Source organism: Silurus aristotelis, assembly GCF_946808225.1.
Source record: "Silurus aristotelis genome assembly, chromosome: 2".
Lineage (NCBI taxonomy): Eukaryota > Metazoa > Chordata > Actinopteri > Siluriformes > Siluridae > Silurus > Silurus aristotelis.
The window spans coordinates 34,595,414-34,614,184 of NC_139575.1; the positions used below are offsets into that span (position 1 = coordinate 34,595,414).

At 41.4% G+C, this 18,771-nt stretch overlaps 1 protein-coding gene and 1 long non-coding RNA gene across 3 annotated transcripts; one reads left to right on the forward strand and one right to left on the reverse strand.

Moving 5' to 3' along the window:
- Window positions 1-588: 588 nt before the first annotated feature.
- tab1 (TGF-beta activated kinase 1/MAP3K7 binding protein 1) lies at window positions 589-17,957 on the reverse strand. Of its 2 annotated transcripts, XR_014530537.1 has the most exons (12): window positions 17,824-17,957; window positions 16,343-16,473; window positions 16,039-16,189; window positions 14,046-14,132; window positions 13,388-13,526; window positions 10,571-10,687; window positions 10,348-10,459; window positions 8,098-8,242; window positions 6,985-7,192; window positions 4,272-4,425; window positions 2,641-3,074; window positions 589-2,060 (listed from the first exon to the last, which is right to left on the reverse strand). XR_014530537.1 is itself a non-coding variant. In XM_083523233.1 (11 exons), the coding sequence occupies exons 1-11, from the start codon at window positions 17,854-17,856 to the stop codon at window positions 2,861-2,863; spliced, it is 1,491 nt and encodes a 496-aa protein (XP_083379359.1). In that variant the 5' UTR covers window positions 17,857-17,957; the 3' UTR covers window positions 589-2,860. The 2 variants fall into 2 exon arrangements, 1 of the variants encoding a protein (XP_083379359.1); XM_083523233.1 differs by having other exon boundaries at window positions 589-3,074.
- LOC310716535 lies at window positions 8,249-9,536 on the forward strand. Its single transcript, XR_014530585.1, has 2 exons — window positions 8,249-8,534; window positions 8,647-9,536. It is a non-coding gene; the product is annotated as an uncharacterized lncRNA (long non-coding RNA).
- Window positions 17,958-18,771: the final 814 nt, after the last annotated feature.

An 18,771-nucleotide genomic window follows, 5' to 3' on the forward strand; every position in this document is an offset into this window, starting at 1 on the left:
TTTTCCGAAAACTGGGACTTTCAACTTCATGTTACCCGTCAATTCTACTGTTCGAAAATTATTGGTTTCTGTTTGGGTTGGATTTTTTTTCCCCGTTGCTATATTAAGTATTATTGTGTAGTATAGTGTAAAGTAAAACGACTCGAAAGCAACCTGGTTCTTTTGTGTATCGTGCCAAAGCCTTAATTTAGCCTGCACTTTGTTTTGGAAGACTCTTGTGGTACACTGAAAAACAAATAAAAACCAAGCAATCCACTTCCTCAAATCAAGATTGCTTGGTTTAAAACTAATTATAGGCAAATTGATGTGTCCGGTGAAGTGAGAGAAATCTTTTGGCAAATAAATATATATAATTGTGAGGAATGCTCAGTCTGGAAATCACCTTTAAAAAAAATACCACAAACAAAAAAAAAAAACTGTCTCGGGTTCCTTTCCCAAGTACACTTCCACTTTCCGAACACTCGTGGAAGATCCTCAATCTATACAGAAGCGAAACTTTTTACCAGTAAAAGTACCAATGAGCAATCAATCCTGTGCTTTACATTATGGCAAAAATATTACCGTTTCAGTGAAAGAAAAACTGCATCCAGACTTTTATATTTTATTTCAGCAAGGCACTAGAAACATACAGACAGAACCCCATTACTCTATTCGACAATATGCTACTGTATTTAATAGGTGAGTAGAATATAAAATTACTGGTATATATGTATATACACATATACACACACACGTACACATACACACTGTTTAATAAAAGCAAAGTGGACCCAGTTTGTACAGCAGTATTTACACAAAAAAAAAAAAAAAATGTGCATAAATGTATGGATTTTGTATTTGCTTTTAAATTGCCTGAATGTTCAGAACACTACCATCATAAGCTGCTTATAGAACTGAAGAACAAATCCTGTGAGCATGAACGCCTTTGTAGCTGAGAGAGATCTGATAATATTTAGCTCGAAGGCTAACTCAAATAACTAGTAAGTAGAAATGTGTGGAGAACTTGAGTAACTTCAGGTTCCACTGCACCCACTGTTTCTGGGGCCACTGAGTTTCAAGAGGAAGAAGGTTCCACAGAGCCAGCTAATCCAGGAGCACCAGATTTTCCTAATGCAAGAAGCCATAGATCCCCTTCTTCCTGAGGCAATCTGTCACCAAAGGTCTACCCTGAGGAACTTCCAGCATCTTAGGCTGTATTTGGGCCTTCAGCATTGAGCTATGAACATGCCTAATCTGACCAGTCATTTAGCAGAGCAATTGTATACACCACAGGGCTCCAAAGTGTCATGAATTTCATGACTAACTCTTTACATCCGTGAAGTGCAGAAAAGTATCTCGGGGCACAACCGAGAAACAGCAGAAGACCATAACCTTCTATTTGTCGGTTAGAATCTGAGGCTACATTTTGGGAACTGAAACCTGATGGAGTGGGAAAGAAATAAAAAAATAAACAAAAAAACGACTTCCTGTAGTGTTCCATAGTGTTAAGTATTTTTCCACAGTGGTTGCAATGTAGTCGAATGTCATTTCGAAGAACGTATTGGACCAGAGTACTGCTGAACAAACCAAGGATTCTTTTCAAGGATCTGCGGCACACGATCTTGAATAGGACCTACTACCTATTAAATACAGAGTATTTGCAACACTGTGCAAAAAACGATAACCCCGAAACATGATACAAGCCGAAACAATCTTATCCTCCAGTCATAAGTGTACAGTATATTTCTCTCCAACGTCCACTCATTAATGCCGCCCAGCATACCCGACGTTAAAGAAAAAAATTGAGGGCAAAGCAGGGATTAACATGGCATAACAAACAGAAAAAGAAAAGCATTGTAATAAGCGTATTAGGTAAAGAGACAGCTGGAAATACTTCAGAGTACCTCGTGACATTCGGACAGCCGCAAAAAACGACAACATTTTCATTGTTACTCGATGACGTATCGATTTTGCTTAATGTCAGTCTCTAGAGTCTGGTGATAGAACATCAGCTCGGCCAAATGATGGAAAATGGGTCCCTTGATATGTGCTGTGGAGTGTTGAGGCCTGATCCCATCTTTCTAACAACAAAAAATATAGGAAATTTCCTTTAGGATCTTCAGCTGGTAAAAGTCTTTAAAGGACGCAGCTCTGTGCGCGACGTTAGCGTGCACGTTTTCAGCAACCGGACTGAGGTTTGAACCGATACAGCGTAAAAAAAAAAAAGAGGAGCAGTTCAAATAGCAGTGTGTTTGTGTCCCGATTTTGAGCTGGGCGATGGAACGATATATCGTTATCGTGATCGGACGGGTCGCGATACACTTTCGTATTGTATAAAGCCGGTATGCTTATAAAGTTATTTCGCTGTTCCCTCCAGTACCGAAGTGATATGTTCCATCTGGATGCTGTAGTTTACTTTTGCAAAACAGCCATATTGCTTTTACTTAGCAAAACATCAGAGATTGAGAATTGTGGGATGACCAATGCCATATTACTCCACTTTATGGAGTTTATACGCTTTGTGACTCACCCTAATGGTAGATTTTTTATTTTTTTCCCCTGGAAGTCACATTAGGCTTAATATCCTTAATAACTTACACCAGTATGATGATATTCTATGAATATCCATTAATAATAATAATATATTTTGCATTTACTTGCCCAATGAAATCTGAGCTGTAATTGAACAATGCACAAGGCAGACACTGCGAATCCCGGCGTCTTTCCTGCAGAATGCGGCTATCAAACCCCCTGGCCTTGATAAAGTCCTTGCAGAAGGCAGCAAATTGGAATTCAGTGTAACTGCATGCTGATACAATCTATTCTACATGTCAGTACTGCTGGAAGCGGCCTTGTTCTCCAATTGTCCCTTCTCGATCTCTCACTGAGGTCCCGGACCTCTGGTTCCTTCGCTGTGCTCCGTGCCCCACATCTGATAGAACTGGGTGAAGTCGACGTAAGGAGGCACGCGACCCGTCTCGTCTGGCTGTGCCGCCTGACTCGCGCGCTGTCTGAACAGGCTGCCGTCGCCCGAGCTGGAGCTGGAGCTCTGAGTGCGCGTGTTGGTGGACTGCAGCGTCGCCGTGGGACTTTGCCTGGACACAGGAGACACATAAAAGCCTTATGATGGGCTATAAAATGTGCATGTCTACTACAGGAGACCTGTTAGGAAGACCTATTAGGTTATCGGCTGTGTGTGTGTGTGTGTGTGTAAATGTTTAACAATTATTGAACTGCACTAATTAACGTGCGGAGAAAGATTTATGATTTGTATTAGAGTATACCTTAGTGCTGCTGAATTCTCATTAATAAATGATTTAATAAACCAGTAATTGTTGTTAAGCAGAGCAATAAAGGTGGTGGTGTGGCAGGCTGTCTTTTATCCCATGTCTGTGTTGCCATTTTCGTTCTCTCTTTTATATGCTGTTATAGCATATAGTCTTGCTGGAGTCCCCACTTACACCCCTGATTACACCGTATAGTGTCTTTAAACAATGAGAATGCTTAATCTTTATTTACTCTCTGCTTGTAGAGCAAACATGCCCCTGAGGTTCCAGTGACCACTGTTCCTGTCCTTTCTCTTCTCATCAGATCTGCCTGGTTCATCCTGACGCCCTACATCTGGATGGTGCTCTGTGCAGCTGGAGATGGTTCCAAATCCACAGTCTAAAGATCCATAAAGCCGCTGAGCAACATTCTTTTGTACAAACTTATATATGCTTTATCTGTGTAAAGCTGCTTTGAGACAATATCCATAGGAAAAAAAAGCTCTATACAAAAATTTAATAAATATTTAGTTTGAGGTGAATTGAATAAATAGGGGGGAAAAATAAAAGCACTGTGACATCAAACGCCCAATTTTGCACTTAGTTGATTAAACACAACACATACAGCAACGAGAGATGAACAGGCTTGATTCAATCCATTTACATTTAAATAGTAGACTTGAAGACTGAAGAACAGCTTGTAGAACGTGTGGCGTGTGCTTCTACCATGGTTGTAACGTGTCAATGAGCAAAGCTGCGACAAACTTTCTCAAAGGAGAACAGCGCGCTTAATTGCAACAATAAAATAAAGACAGGAAATGAATGGAAGTAGACTTCTAATTAATACTCGTGTGCCTCTGGAGAAAGGCACAGGTGCGCCTTGACACGGATACGAGCACACGGAAAAACATCCAGCAAACGCCGCTACGAGGACCTTTTAAAATATTCATAGAAACTTTAATGGAAAACTAGACTAAAGACTGAGCATGGAGGGGGATGAAAAAGGGGTGGGGCTGAAATACATACCCAGGGGTGGGGGTGCCTCCTTCCAGCGTGGAAGCCGTGTTGGTCCCGTTGGTAAGCGTGCCCTGTGTTGGCATGACCAAAGAGAGGGTCACACTCGTCTTACTGGTGCTCTGGTTGTTTGAATAGGGCACAGAGACAGGGTAGATACGGCCACCTGAGGGGGTAAAAAAGGAGTGTTGGAGTGAGAGAAAGACGGAGAAGTGGAGAGGAATAGGGTGTTAATACAAAAACATTGTAGATATCATTGAAAAAAAAGAATGATAGAATAAAGAATAAAAGAAAAGAAAAGAGAAGAAATGGGGGGGGGGGAGCGAGGTGAAGAGAGGAGAGAAAAGCCATTAAAGGAAGACAGACAGAACAAGGGCAAGGAGAAAGAGGTTGGGGTAATAACAGAGAAATTAAATAGATGGCAGATAAGTGAGGCAGAGAGATAGAGATAGAAAGAGAGAGAGAGAGACCGAGAGTGTGAAAGTAGGCAGAGGGTCTTAAATAAAGACGGGTATGATATATGAGGGTGCTGCAACTATTCACTCTCAACGATCGCTCGTTCTCTCGGTATTGACTTTTACACACTATACAATCTGCACACTGTAGTTTCCTATCGCTATATTTAGTAACCAAACAAAATCATTCTGCATTAATGTGGGGGAGGGGGAGGGATTCATCTGCCAGTTTATTAGGAACATTCTTGCTAAAAAACATCAAGATGTCATGTCCAAAGACTTTGACCAAGGAAATCTGGTGCACACACTAATGCAGTAATAACTGCAGTAACTCGAATACAAAAAACAAATGCGGTAAAAAAAAAAAAGCCTTTTAGAATTAGGGCCGTTATACACACTGACATAATCGTCTTTTTCTTTATTAATCCGTGTCCTTCTGCCATCAATAAGATTCAACGGCTTCATCCTGTTCCATCTGAAAAGCAAATCATTTCAGGCTGAACACAAAAAATTCTAGTGGTTAAACCCTTGTAAGGTTTCTACCTCGAAACCCATGCAACCGTCAGTCAATCCGGATTCATTAGCCGATTGGCTTCTCATTGTGGGCGGCGTAACGCATTTTCTGTAATGTTAGATCATAATCATAAAAAATAATTATGCAAAGAGGAAGAGGTGCTGCAATACATTTGCACAATTTTAAGCCGTTCAATGAAAAAAAAGTAAAAAAAATAATTTAAAAAAATCTAACGTTTAATATCATGAGGGTGAAATGTTCTTGAGCTGTACAAACTAATTTTCCTACATTAATTCTTTTATAATTTTTATTTTTTTTTATATAAAATGCAACGCGGAAACACTTCTGGGATTTGACCTCAACCTTGCAGTCACTGGTGCGAAACTTTAATTGCTGATCTAATGCTGCCCTTATTAATCCACTGCTCACAATTATGTTACTGCTCTCTGATTATAAAAAACTTTGAGGTGAAGGGTGCTAAAGCGATGCTACAGGAAGCGGTGCAGGTTCTGAAACAGGAAGCTGTACAAACCAAAGAATTTTTGCATGCAGTTGCATTCAGTACCTTCAACCAAACCTGTTCCAGCATGACAATACGACAAAGATAATCCATGAAAATACGCTTTGCATAGGATGGAGTGATCTTAAATGGCCTTCTAAAGAGCTCTGACCTCAAACCTACTGAAAACCTTTGGGTTAAATTGAAATGCTGACCGCACCGCTGCATCAATACTAACGCCACTTGATCCTGAATGAGAAAAAAACGCTCCAAACCGAACATATATAAGTGGACCAGAATTCCTCCACAGCACTGTAACAGACTCATTGCGAGTTATCGCAAACGTTCGGATTGCAGTTGTTGCTCTTAAATGGTTGCCCAACCAGTTATTAGGTTTAGGGGCAAACACTTTTTCACACAGGGCCATGTAGTTTTGGATCGTGTTTTTCCTTAATAATGAAAACCTTCATTTAAAACTGCATGTTGTGTTCACTTGTGTTATCTTTTACTAATATTTAAATGAGTTTGATGATCTGAAACATTAAAGTGGACAAACATGCAAAAAAAAAGAGAAATCAGGAAGGGGGCAAACACTTTTTCACACCACCGTATATGCATTCACACACAGGGAGAAGTGTTCTGATGACTCCATCGTAACTTGGAAATATGAGACATGCACAAACTACATACTATAATATGTGTGTGTGTGTGTGTGTGTGTGTGTGTGTGTGTGTGTGTGTATATATATATATATCTATCCTGCCAGGTTTATAGGTCTTTAAACCTGATGATCATGTGAGCCAATCAATCTGCCATTCTAACATATCTAACTAAAATTTGATATATGTTAAGATATATCTCAGCTGGAGCTGAAAAACTGAGCTACTTTGTGCTTGGTTTGTTTTCATCCAACCACAGGAATTCAGCTCCCACTGGCCCGTGCTGATTGAATGTGTTCTCGGGCCGGCGCCAATGACACACGGCACAAAACGTGAAACGCGACAGCTGGCTCGTTGTGTCAGGGTCTTTTGGCTAGCTCGCGGGTCGATGACGCTGTGTTGTCAACCAGAACATAACAAAATATTGCATATAGACCTAACTTTTAAATACCACAAACATTTGTAAAGAAATTTGCGCCGGAATACACGGGTAAATATGACACAGAGAGACCCGACACGCACACTAAGAGAGACACACACACACACACACACACACACACACGTAGGGAGAAAGGGGCAAAGAGCAGGGTATGTTTACCTTGTGTTGGAGTAAGTGAGCCGTCTGATAGAGGGTAATTAATGGTGCGAATGAGCAGGGTCATGTCCTCGTGGCGTGAACACGGCAACGCTCTCTGTTTGTCGTAGGCGTCATAATGAAGCCGCTTCACGCGCTCCACCACCGACTGGGCCACCGCCTCCACGTTGCCCTGTTGGGCCAACTCTGCTGACACCATAGCAACCATCTCCTAGAGGAAGGAATTATGGGACATGGAGTCCATCAGCGGCATCGGGGTCAAGTTATAGTAAACCAGTGAACCAACAGCATCCCTGCACCTTTTCCTTATTCATTTTATCCTTTCTTTTAAGACATTTACTAAAGCAGGTCACCGGCTTCTTCACCTTTCACAGCTACTCGATGAAACACTTCATGTTGTCTGTGTGCTTTGCATAAAGTGTAGTGTTCTGAAATCGCAGAAGTTTCGTTTGCTCATCGCCCCATTAACAATGATGACAAACAATAAAGAAAAGTCCAAATGAAGTATTTTCTATTCCTGGAAAACTCCACTCTAGTCAAAGGTAAGAATCTTGCGTCGTTTTATCCACAAAGTTGTGCAACACTGATTTTTGGGGGGGTCGCCACAGCGGATCCCCCACATGTTTGATTTGGCACATGTTTTTACGCTGGATGCCCTTCCTAACACAACCCTCCCCATTTATCCGGGCTTGGGACCTGCACTAAGTGTGGCTGGGGTTGGTTCCCTGACCGGGGATCGAACCCGGACCGCAGCAGTGAGAGCGTCACATCCTAACCACTAGACCACCAGGGACCTCACACTTGCATTGAATGAAAGCACATATTCAGGAAAGTACCAGCTATTTGTCTGTTTGCCGAGTTGCAAACCAATGTAGTGTTAGCCAGGCTCACACTGTGCGATTTCTTTAATAGTCCTTTGTGATTGGTGCTTGTGAAGACTGTGGTGATCACCATGTCACACTGTAGGATCTCGGTTGTCATAATGTCAGACTGTACGCACGAGAAAAGTGTAAGTATTGCGAAGCACTAATTTCGAACCGTGATCAAAAACTGTGGACACATGGACGGGTACATCGATCAAAATGAAATCAATTTGTAGGAATTACTTAAACACACCTGATTGGCTTGCTCGGGTCCGTGGGCGGTCTCAAGGGCCTTAATGAGCCCCTCCGACATTAGCAACAGGAAGCCGGTGACTCCATCCAGCGTCTGACCGCCGTGAATCTCGGGCTCGGCGATGATCGGCTTGCTCTTGGCAGCACTAATAATGGACGTGTGGAATAAGCAAACCGTCAGGTTTAGCCACCGGATGCAGCTATTCAATGCTGCTCAATTGTGCGCTTTGTACAAGTGTGTGTGTGTGTGTGTGTGTGTGTGTGTGTGTGTGTGTGCAAGAGAGGTCTTGAATTAAAAACAGCAACATCCTTTGCATGCCTGTGGCATCCGGAAGGCAGGAAACGGAGGTTTGGCTGAGCAGGTTAATGTCATGGACGAGAGGAGTAATGCTGTAATTGTCCAACTGGACAGCAGTCAAACAGACAAGGTGGATAACAGTCCATGAGGAAAGGGAGAGACAGAGAGACAGACAGAGAGAGAGAGACAGAGAGAGAGAGAGACAGAGAGAGAGAGAGAGAGAGAGAGAGAGAGAGAGACAGAGAGAGAGAGAGAGAGAGAGAGAGAGAGAGAGAGAGAGAGAGGAAGGCCCCTTAGATGAAGACGCAGGCACAATCCGAGAGACAGGAAAGCGATAAGAAACGGAGACAGTCTGGTGTATACATAGACAGAAATATGGAAAGACAATGAACAGGTACATGCTGAATCAAACACTGGGCCTCGTTTTTCATGCTGGATATGAACAAATGCACTCATAAATCATTCACGAGGTTGCTGCGATTTTTAAATATGGATTGCCTGTCAAGACTAAACGGTAAAGTCTTATTTATCCCAAACGCACATGTGAATTTAATGAGACCTTAAATAATTAGTGATTCAAAAGTAGTCCCATCATGACAAATGATGGAAAATGGCGACTAGCTCTAAATTTATACAACAAATAAAATAATAGAACGACTTAGTAGATGTCTATGGCTGCGGGTGCTCTGCTTTGGGTGAGCTGCATTGCTGGAAGGATTCATTTCTGTGTGGTTTTTGGGGGGTTTTGAGGGCTTCACTAAAAATAAATCTTCTGTGAGCGAGCTGATTGGCATTTACAGACATATGCATGAGAAAATCAGTGAGTGGGAAAAGATTTTGTGTGAAAAGATCTGGTGTGAATTTGGCTCTAACACATTCGCATACCATGACGGATAAATAAAGTCCAATTTCTTTGGTCGGTGTATAATCAAATGTGTTATTTTTTTTTTTCTAAAGCTGAGATTTTGAGGCCCAATTAATACGAGGTGGAATCAAAAAGTTTCAAAACTAGCTTTGTTAACAAGAAAGTACATTATGTTTACACAAGATCCCCTTCAAAATAGTCCCCTTGCATGGCGATACAGCGCTCCCGGCGTTCCTGACACTTCTGGGATGTGTCCTGGATGTATTCTTTGTGTCAAGCACCTCCTGCAATTCACGCTGGATCTCCGCAATGGTGTCTAAAAAAAAAAAAAGCGCCGACCTCTGAGCTGGATCTCCATCTTCAGGAAGAGGGTGAAGTCCGCAGGAGCCGAATCTGGCGAGTAGGGTGTGTGCGGAACTGAGGTGATGTGGAATGTTTCAGTGATCCGACAATTGTCATGCACAATGGTTTCGGCATTCTCGGCGGTTAAACTCGTTGAAGGTCTTCCTGATCTCTTCCAGTGATGTTCACTTGAAGCGCGCATGCCGCTCAAAACACCTCGGACGACTCGTTGCACCATCGTATGCATTGTATGTCAAACGTGTGTCATGTCAAACGCCTCTGTGGCAGATTTAACCAGTCTCACACAGAATATAACGTTTGCTCGTTCTTCTAACCCGCTGTCCATCAAACTGCAGACGTCAAAATAGCACCAGTTGGAACCGCTAGTCTCGAAACTTATTGATACCATCTCAGAGAACTAATAATAGAAGTTGTGAAACATGCAAATATCTTGCCAGGTGTCTCCAGCTGATGAGTTTCAATTGTTTCCAATTTATAAACTAAAATGATTGTCATGACCAACAGAACCCACCAGTTTGCTTTAGGCCGAATGTATTGGGAATATTATCACTTAATCAAAAACCTGAACCTTAATTTGATTTTCACTTTAGTGTTTATGCAAAGCAAAATACAGAGCAAATGGAATTGCAGTGAGACGGGTATAAACGCTAAATAAAATGTCTCTAAAAAAGGGCTGTTTTTAAAATCTGAAAGATTATGGTGCATTTACTTCCTTTTGAACCCACCTCAGGACATCGATGTCTGTGTAGCTGAATTTCACCTTGTAGTCTCCGATCCGCCTCAGACTGCTCTGACCTGCGATTATCCCCACCTGTCTGAGCCGATTTGGGTCTAGGCCTGAGAAGAGAGGAAAAGGAAAAGAGGGGGGGGGGGAGAGAGATTCCTCTAAGAAAGAGTTTTATCTAACCATTACAGAGGAAAAGATGACAGCCCACACACCGTACTCACCTAGCTGAGCAAGTCTGGCCAGCTCATCTTCATTATCGATTGTGTGGGCTCGTCCGATCTGAATCACCTGATTCTGACGGTCACTGGTATACTTGCACAGCAGAGCTCGATTCGTGCCTGAGCAGTACCCCAAACACACACACACACACAGACACACACACACACAGACACACACACACACAGACACACACACACACAGACACACACACACACAGACACACACACACACAGACACACACACACACAGACACACACACACACAGACACACAGACACACACACACACACCAGTATATTACTCAGTCTGATTTCACTGCAGATGAGTTAATCAGTCAAAAGAATGTAAATGACTATGCAAATAATTCAGGGTTTCTGCAGGTTTCACCAAGTCAAATTTAAGACTTTTTAAGACCATTAAAATGTAAATTAAGACTTATCTCACACCAACAAAAACACACACACTGCATCTGGACAATATTAACAGCGCTTCCACATTTTCTTGTTATTGCCTGAAAATCACTCAAATCAAATTCCATAATTTTTCATGATTTTCCAAAATGCATGGAAACCCTGAATGTCTTCTCTTGATCTGAGCCCAAGGTTTTGCATGTAAAGACTGCAGTTGTTAAAAACAAAAAAAAAAAAACAATAACATGAAGACCTGACAGCTGGATGGGAGAACAGAAAGACATTTTAGTGGAGATTTATAGCACGTGCGAATTCAATGCAACAATTCGGACTGTTCTGGAAAATAAAAGAAAGCACTCAGACATCGAAAAGGTCAGCCAAAATGACAGCAGATGTTAAAATGAAACAATGAGAAAGCTGTAAAGTCAGTGACATCACCAACGTCCTCTACAGGTCAGGGCAGAGGTGAAGGCCATCACAATCCGCCATTCAAAGAAAACACAGAGGCGATACAATAAGCTGCAACGCACTAATCAGCAGAAAGATCAGAAGGGTGGACCGGAATTTGCAAAGAAATACAGAAATGATCCACAAACGTTTCGAAATCAAGCTTACGCAATGCTATCGAAAAGTATCATGAATAGCTTTCTCAACAAACGGCACAGTCACAGGGAGCACCGACCTTCATAGATCAGTGTGCCAAAAGACCTCGTCCTGTGTACAACGGAAGCAGTGCAACTGGTGCTGTGCTATTCTATTACCACGTCTGATATTCTGACCACGTGTCCACTTTGATGTGAGTTTGTTGCCGAAAACATGAACTCACTTCCGAACCTACTTGGCTTCGACCTCTTTCCAAAGATGATGATCTTTTTTGACACTATTGCAGAGGATCCATTGCTGTGGAAGGGGACTAATTTTCAAGGTGATGGTGTATAAACATAGAAAAATAAAGTACTTCCTTATAAACAGGGCTATTCTCTAAATCTTTTGATACCACCTCATAAACTGAGTGACCGTAACGCGGAAAAGTGGAAAAAGAAAGGATCTGCTCATGATCCAAATCATCCGAGGTCATCAGAACAAGCATGGTGGAGATAATGTTATGGATCGAACTTGCGTAGCCCCTTATATTTACTGCTTATGCATATAATATTGATAGATTTAAACCGGCCAAATCAACCACCAGACCATAACCCACCTGGACATGCATTTCACCTCCTGAAAACGAGTCTGACCAAAAGGTCCAACAAGTGAAATACAAGTGCAAGCCAGAAAAGGCATCACAAGCTTGATGTCATCCACGGGTCGGCTTGAAGCAAACGAAACTCACGAAAATATGAAATACGCTAAAAAAACGTTCTGCTCGCTCCACGACTGCGCCGTGTTCGCTCATATTCTCCTCTACAATAATGTTTTCTTTCCCTTCAGATAGAAAAGACCAAAAAAAATGTTTTCTTTCATCAACTGCATTACCATATCTGTCTCAGCATTTTCCGAGACAACCTAACCTAGGGCGATGTGCCGCTTCGACCACAGCTTGACCTTTTTAGAAAGTCAAACCCGCATGCAAAACAGAGAAATTAGGCATTTTAATGTCAAACTCGCAAGAAAAAGGCAAAAGTGTGTGTGTGTTGTGTTTGTATCTTGAGGGGAAACAAAGCAATGTCTGAACAGACAGCAGCACTAACGGAAGGAGATCGGATCGAGAGCTGAATGGCATTTATGTACATTTCCCGCAGGAGAACATTACATCAAGCCACCTGGAGGTGTGAGGGATATGACATACCACTAGTTTAATACGTGATCAACGATCTGATAAAAAGGCTGAATTTAGGAACTTAAATCCATGGTGTACTTTGGTATTAATATCTATATTTAGTACTAACATGCCCCCCCCCTGCCTGCTTCTTGTCAGCTGTAATTTTTTCCAAACGCAGCCTCTGCAAATTTCTAAATCTCCTGTCAATTTCTAAAAGACTGTTCGATTAGGAATCATTTTTATTCGCCCACACACAAATGCATCCATAGAATCCATCCTATTTTTTATGGATTATTGTTATTTAAACCTGATAAACCAGATCTTCATGAAAACGGGCATTGCTATGCTGGAACAGGTTCGGGTCTCCTAGTTGAAGCGTTTTAGCCTCCAGAGGCATCCTATACGATTGTGTGACTACAGCACGATGGTAAGAATGTGGGCAAGTAGCACATATGGCTAAAAAAACTCTGGTGTCCCTATAATTTTGTCCATATAGTGCATGTTTAACTTGTAAAAAATATAAATGTCTTGCAGCTTTTTTCAGACGTGAAGAAAAAATAAGGGGTGGACAAATGAAAAAAATAAAAATAAAACTGGTGCGTGCGTGCGTGTGTGTGTGTGTATGTGTGCGTGCGTGTGTGTACGTACCCACATTAGCGATGTACAGCTTGTTGTTTAGAATGAGAGCAACAACAGCCGTGGCTCCGCCAGACACATCCTGCTCCAGAGTTTTCAGCCGCTCCGCAATCTTTTGACTCTGAGGAGAAAGCTGGTGAAACAACGCCCCCTGCAGAACAAAGAAAGGAACAGCATGACTTAAATGCTCTTTTAACACAGTACAGCCAAATGCTCAAATTCCTCAATTATCTACTGATAATAGAAAGAAAGAAAAAAAAAAATCAAGAACCAACGCAATGATTCGTGTATCTCTACTAGTGGAATTAATCATTATGGATTACAAAATGTAAAGAATTGAATCTGTGTATTTAAATTCACCAGTGTGTAAAACTACACAAATATCAGAAAAAAAAAGATTTGTGCTTCTGCTTCCTTCATTTGGTGTTGAATCATAAAGCATGACGAATTTTTTTCTTTTGTATTTCAGTACCTGGCTTTGCTGTGACCTCTGCTGTTCTACAGTGTGTTGTGCTTTAATCATGATGTTCTCATGCTCGGGACCGACAAAAGGAATTTTCTAATTACGAATTCGTTTTGTATGGGGGACCTTGAAAGACGCTGCTGTAACCATTCTCTATGCCGTCCGTGAGAGTGTGTGTGTGTGTGTGTGTTTTGTGAGTGTTCTTGCCTCTGGGAGTTGCGATTGAAGGTTGGCCTTTTCTGCAAGTGCGTCATCGATGGTCTCAAAGTAACTCTTCTCCACCACATCAAAAGCCTTGAAGACACCGATAGAAACAAATGGAAGAAAACACAAAATTCATTTAAACCGAATAACCGTAAGTGACATCTATTACAACGTCATTTCATTTAACCGCTACATACACAAGTAGTCATTTTGAAAACATTTGAAAAGTCAATAGGACTGCACAGAAGTGTCCATTTTTTGTGTGAAGGCATGTCAGTATAGGAAGGTTCCCTACTAGGGCTGAAGTGTTGCCTCTGTGATATAGTAAAGCAAATCCGAAGATGGAAATGATTCATGTACATGTGCTTTCTTTTTCTAAATCAACACAATGTTTACTTAAGTATAAATTGTAACAGCTCTGATTCACCTTATCTACACCAAACAATACTAATTATCTTTATGTAATAAAGGCTGAAAAAAATAAACATTACGCTTTAATTCATTATACACTATTGCAACATGCATCTAGTTTAACTGTTATCTATGTATATATATATAAAAAAAATAGATTTACAGAGTCACTGAAAAATTGACTGATTTAATGGTTGACTTATTGACTGACCTACTAAATCAAACTTACTGACAGACCGGCTGATGTACTGATTGACCTATAGAACATCAGATTTACTGACCCAAAATCTTTCCGGCATATGAAATGACTGACTGGAATGACTGACTATCTAACTGCCCCACAGTCGTACTGAACGGCTGATATACACATACTGATCAATTTACTGCCCAACTCTATTGCTGTTTCCCACACTAATCAACTAACTGACCTAATATTCAACTGACTTACCTTTCCATCTACCTGACTTACTGTCCAACAATCCAAACCACATCCAACTAACTGACTTACTATATAAATAACTGACTTACTGTCCAACTAACTGACCAACAGTCCAACTAACTGACCAACAGTCCAACAATCCAAACCACATCCAACTAACTGACTTACTATTCAAGTAACTGACTTACTGTCCAACTAACTGACCAACAGTCCAACTAACTGGCTTACTATTTTAGTAACTGACCAACAGTCCAACTAACTGACCAACAGTCCAACTGATTGACTTACTGTCCAACAATCCAAACTACATCCAACTAACTGACTTACTATTCAAGTAACTGACCAACAGTCCAACTAACTGACTTACAGTCTAACAAACCAAACTACAGTCCAACTAACTGACTTACTGTCCAACAATCCAAACTACAGTCCAACTAACTGACCAACAGTCCAACAATCCAAACTACAGTCCAACTAACTGACCAACAGTCCAACTAACTGAACAACAGTCCAACAATCCAAACTACAGTTCAACTAACTAACTTACTGTCCAACAATCCAAACTACAGTCCAACTAACTGACCAACAGTCCAACTAACTGAACAACAGTACAACAATCCAAACTACAGTCCAACTGACTGACTTACTGTTCAACTAACTGACCTAGCAACTTAAATGACCTACTAAATAAATGAGCAACTTAGTGATGAAACTGACTGCCTGACTATCTGACCTGACTATCAAACCCGCAGACATATCATTCGACTACTAAAAGTCCGAAAGATCAACTAACTTTTTTGTCTAAACTAACTGACCTACTTACTATCTAACCTGCTGCATGACTTACAAACTAACTTCTTGTCCAACTGATTTACTCAACAAAAGAATGGCTTACTAACAGAGTGACCTGTTGTCCAACTAACACTGAGTGAGCGCCTAATACACTTTGTGCTGCTTCTAAACCTTTTTCTTATCCTGCACAATTTTATAAAAAAAAAAAAAGAAAAACATTATATCAACAAAAGAAACAGTTTAGTTAAGCAGGGAAATCAAACCTAGCTTGTGATCATTATTGTGCGACTGTGAATGAATCGGCTCGAGTAGGCAGCAGTAGTGAAGCTCCAATGATTAAAAAAAGCCAGGTACCTGTAAGAGGAGGCGCCGGACGTCTGAGTCAGAGTGATTGGAGTTGAGCTGGCCTAGAAGAAGCTCTGCAGTCAGACACTGGGACATGAAATTGGCCACTCGGCTGCCATCATAACCATTAAACACCCCATACAGGAAACAGAACTCGGTACTGTTGGAAAAAAACGAAAGGGACTGAATTCATCTTCCACATGCATGGTATTAAGGAGACAAGAGAGACAGAGGCAACCGAACCGAGTTGCCGAATCTGAAGCCGATTGACCACTTGATCACAGGAGATGCAGTTTAATGTTTCAGAGCTCACCTGAAGTGGAAGTGGCAGTCCTCATTAGGGTGCATCTGGGTGCTTTTGCCATCTGGGCTGTAAACACAGTTTGGTGCTGTCCCCACACCACACAGCTGGCACATGGGCAGGTCATCTGTCCAGCTCTGGTGCTAAAACCCACAGCATGAGGACCAGAACATGGCGTTAATACATTTCACAATGAGCAGCATTTACACCATCTGCAGCAGTTAAAGTTCCAAAAACCCACGCCAATGAAGTACATTCTAGGCACAATGAAGTAGTCTCTAAAATTTCAAATCGCTTCTGACTGTTGTTCTTCTGAAGTAATGGTTTCTTGGTTTCTGAAAACTGTCTATCGAAATATAAATTCGGAGAAGCATTTAGGTAAATCGGCAGTTTCCGAGCCTGTACATTCTAATAAATGTATCCGCTGCAGCAGAGGTAGCTCTTGGTCTTTCATTCCTGGGACAGTCCTCGTAAGAGCCCGTGTCATCAGAGAATTTGATGGCTTTGGAGACTGCACTTGGGGATACATGTAAAGTTCTTGAGATCTTTCCGATTGACTGACCTTTATTTAGTTAAAAACGAGTCTTTTTTCTTTACTAAACTGATTGTTTATTGCCATAGTCTGAATTTGAACAGTAGTTGTAGTAGAAGTAATAGGGCTCTGACTCTGTACTCACCCTTTTCCCTGCACAAGACAATTGAAGGTCTAAAGGACATTATGAATGCAAGAAATCTCACAAATGAACAACAATGAAAATAATACAAACAAAGAAAAACTACTGAAGAAGGTCTCCAAACTTTTGACTGGTACAATGTATATGATACAAACGTGTAAAAACATCCAGAGCCTCCCTTAACACATCCATACTGTTCATGTTCACAGAATTATGGGTGTCTAACCAAATGCTGGACCTTACAATCTTATTAATCGTATTTATAACACTAATTTGTCGGTTTATTTACTTTTTAAGAAGGTTTTAGGACTTCTTGGTGGATTAGAGGGGCTAAGAAAGACAAGGATAATGCCATAAATCCCAAATCACAACATTTAGTACAGGTAGTGCACTTGAAAGGGCGCAGAACCTATTCGTTTATGCTCTTTGTAGTGCACTTTTATAGGGAATTTTACAGCCATTCGGGCTCCAACCCACAAAAGTTAGCAACGCTAATTTGTTCCCAGGAACCACACGGTATGTTCAGAAACAAGGCAGTATTCCGTATGTTTTAAAGTTATACACTCGAATCTATAGCATGAAAATTATAAATATATTTGTAACAATTATAAAAGCAATTAAATCCGTACAGCAAATTAAACAGGGTATTATTTAGACATTTAAATGCTAGCAGGCTAACTATACAAGTATTACACTTCCGCTAGAGATAACGTTTATATTCTAACAGCGTCAAAATCAGATTGAGAAGCTACAAATATAAATAAATGCAATGGTAGAAAGAGGAGAAAATGAATAAAAGTGGCATAATTATTCTCTTACACTATGCATCAGAGGCTTACGCGACGCCGCCATCTTGAAGCGGAAACGGGACTTTTAGGATTTCGTAAAGACTCGGGAGCGTTCGGCAATCTTCGGGTCCGGGGCTCGTGCTCGTGCTCGTGCTAAAGCGACCACACCGCTTTGTGAGAAACCAAAGAAACAGGAGGCCTTTCAGTGTCTTCTTCTTCTTCTTCTTTCGGCTGCTTCCATTAGGGGTCGCCACAGCGGATCATTCGTCTCCATACCACCCTGTCCTCTACATCTGCCTTTTTCACACCAACTACCTGCATGTCTTCCCTCACCACATCCATGAACCTCCTTCTTGGCCTTCCTCTTTTCCTCCTACCTGGTGGCTCCATCCTCAGCATTCTTCTACCAATGTAGCTCATGTCCCTTCTCTGCACATGTCCAAACCATCTCAATCTCGCCTCCCTCACCTTGTCTCCAAAACATCCTACATGGGCTGTCCCTCTAATAAACTCATTTCAAATCCTGTACACACATGTACTCTGTCTTACTCATACTGACTTTCATTCCCCTTCTCTCCAGCGCATATCTCCACCTCTCCAGGCTCTTCTCAACCTGCTCACTTCTCTCACCACAAATCACAATATCATCTGCAAACATCATAGTCCAGGGAGACTCCTGTCTGACATCGTCTGTCAACCTGTCCATCACCACTGCAAACAGGAAAGGGCTCAGGGCCAATCCTTGATGCAGTCCAACCTTCACCCTAAACCAGTCTGTCTTTCCTACTGCACACTTCACTGCTGTCACACTGTCCTCATACATGTCCTGCACCACCCTCACATACTTCTCTGACACACCTGACTTCCTCATACAATACCACAACTTCTCTCTTGGCACTCTGTCGTACGCTTTCTCTCTAAATACACAAATACACAATGCAATTCCTTCTGTCCTTCTCTATACTTCTCTATCAACATT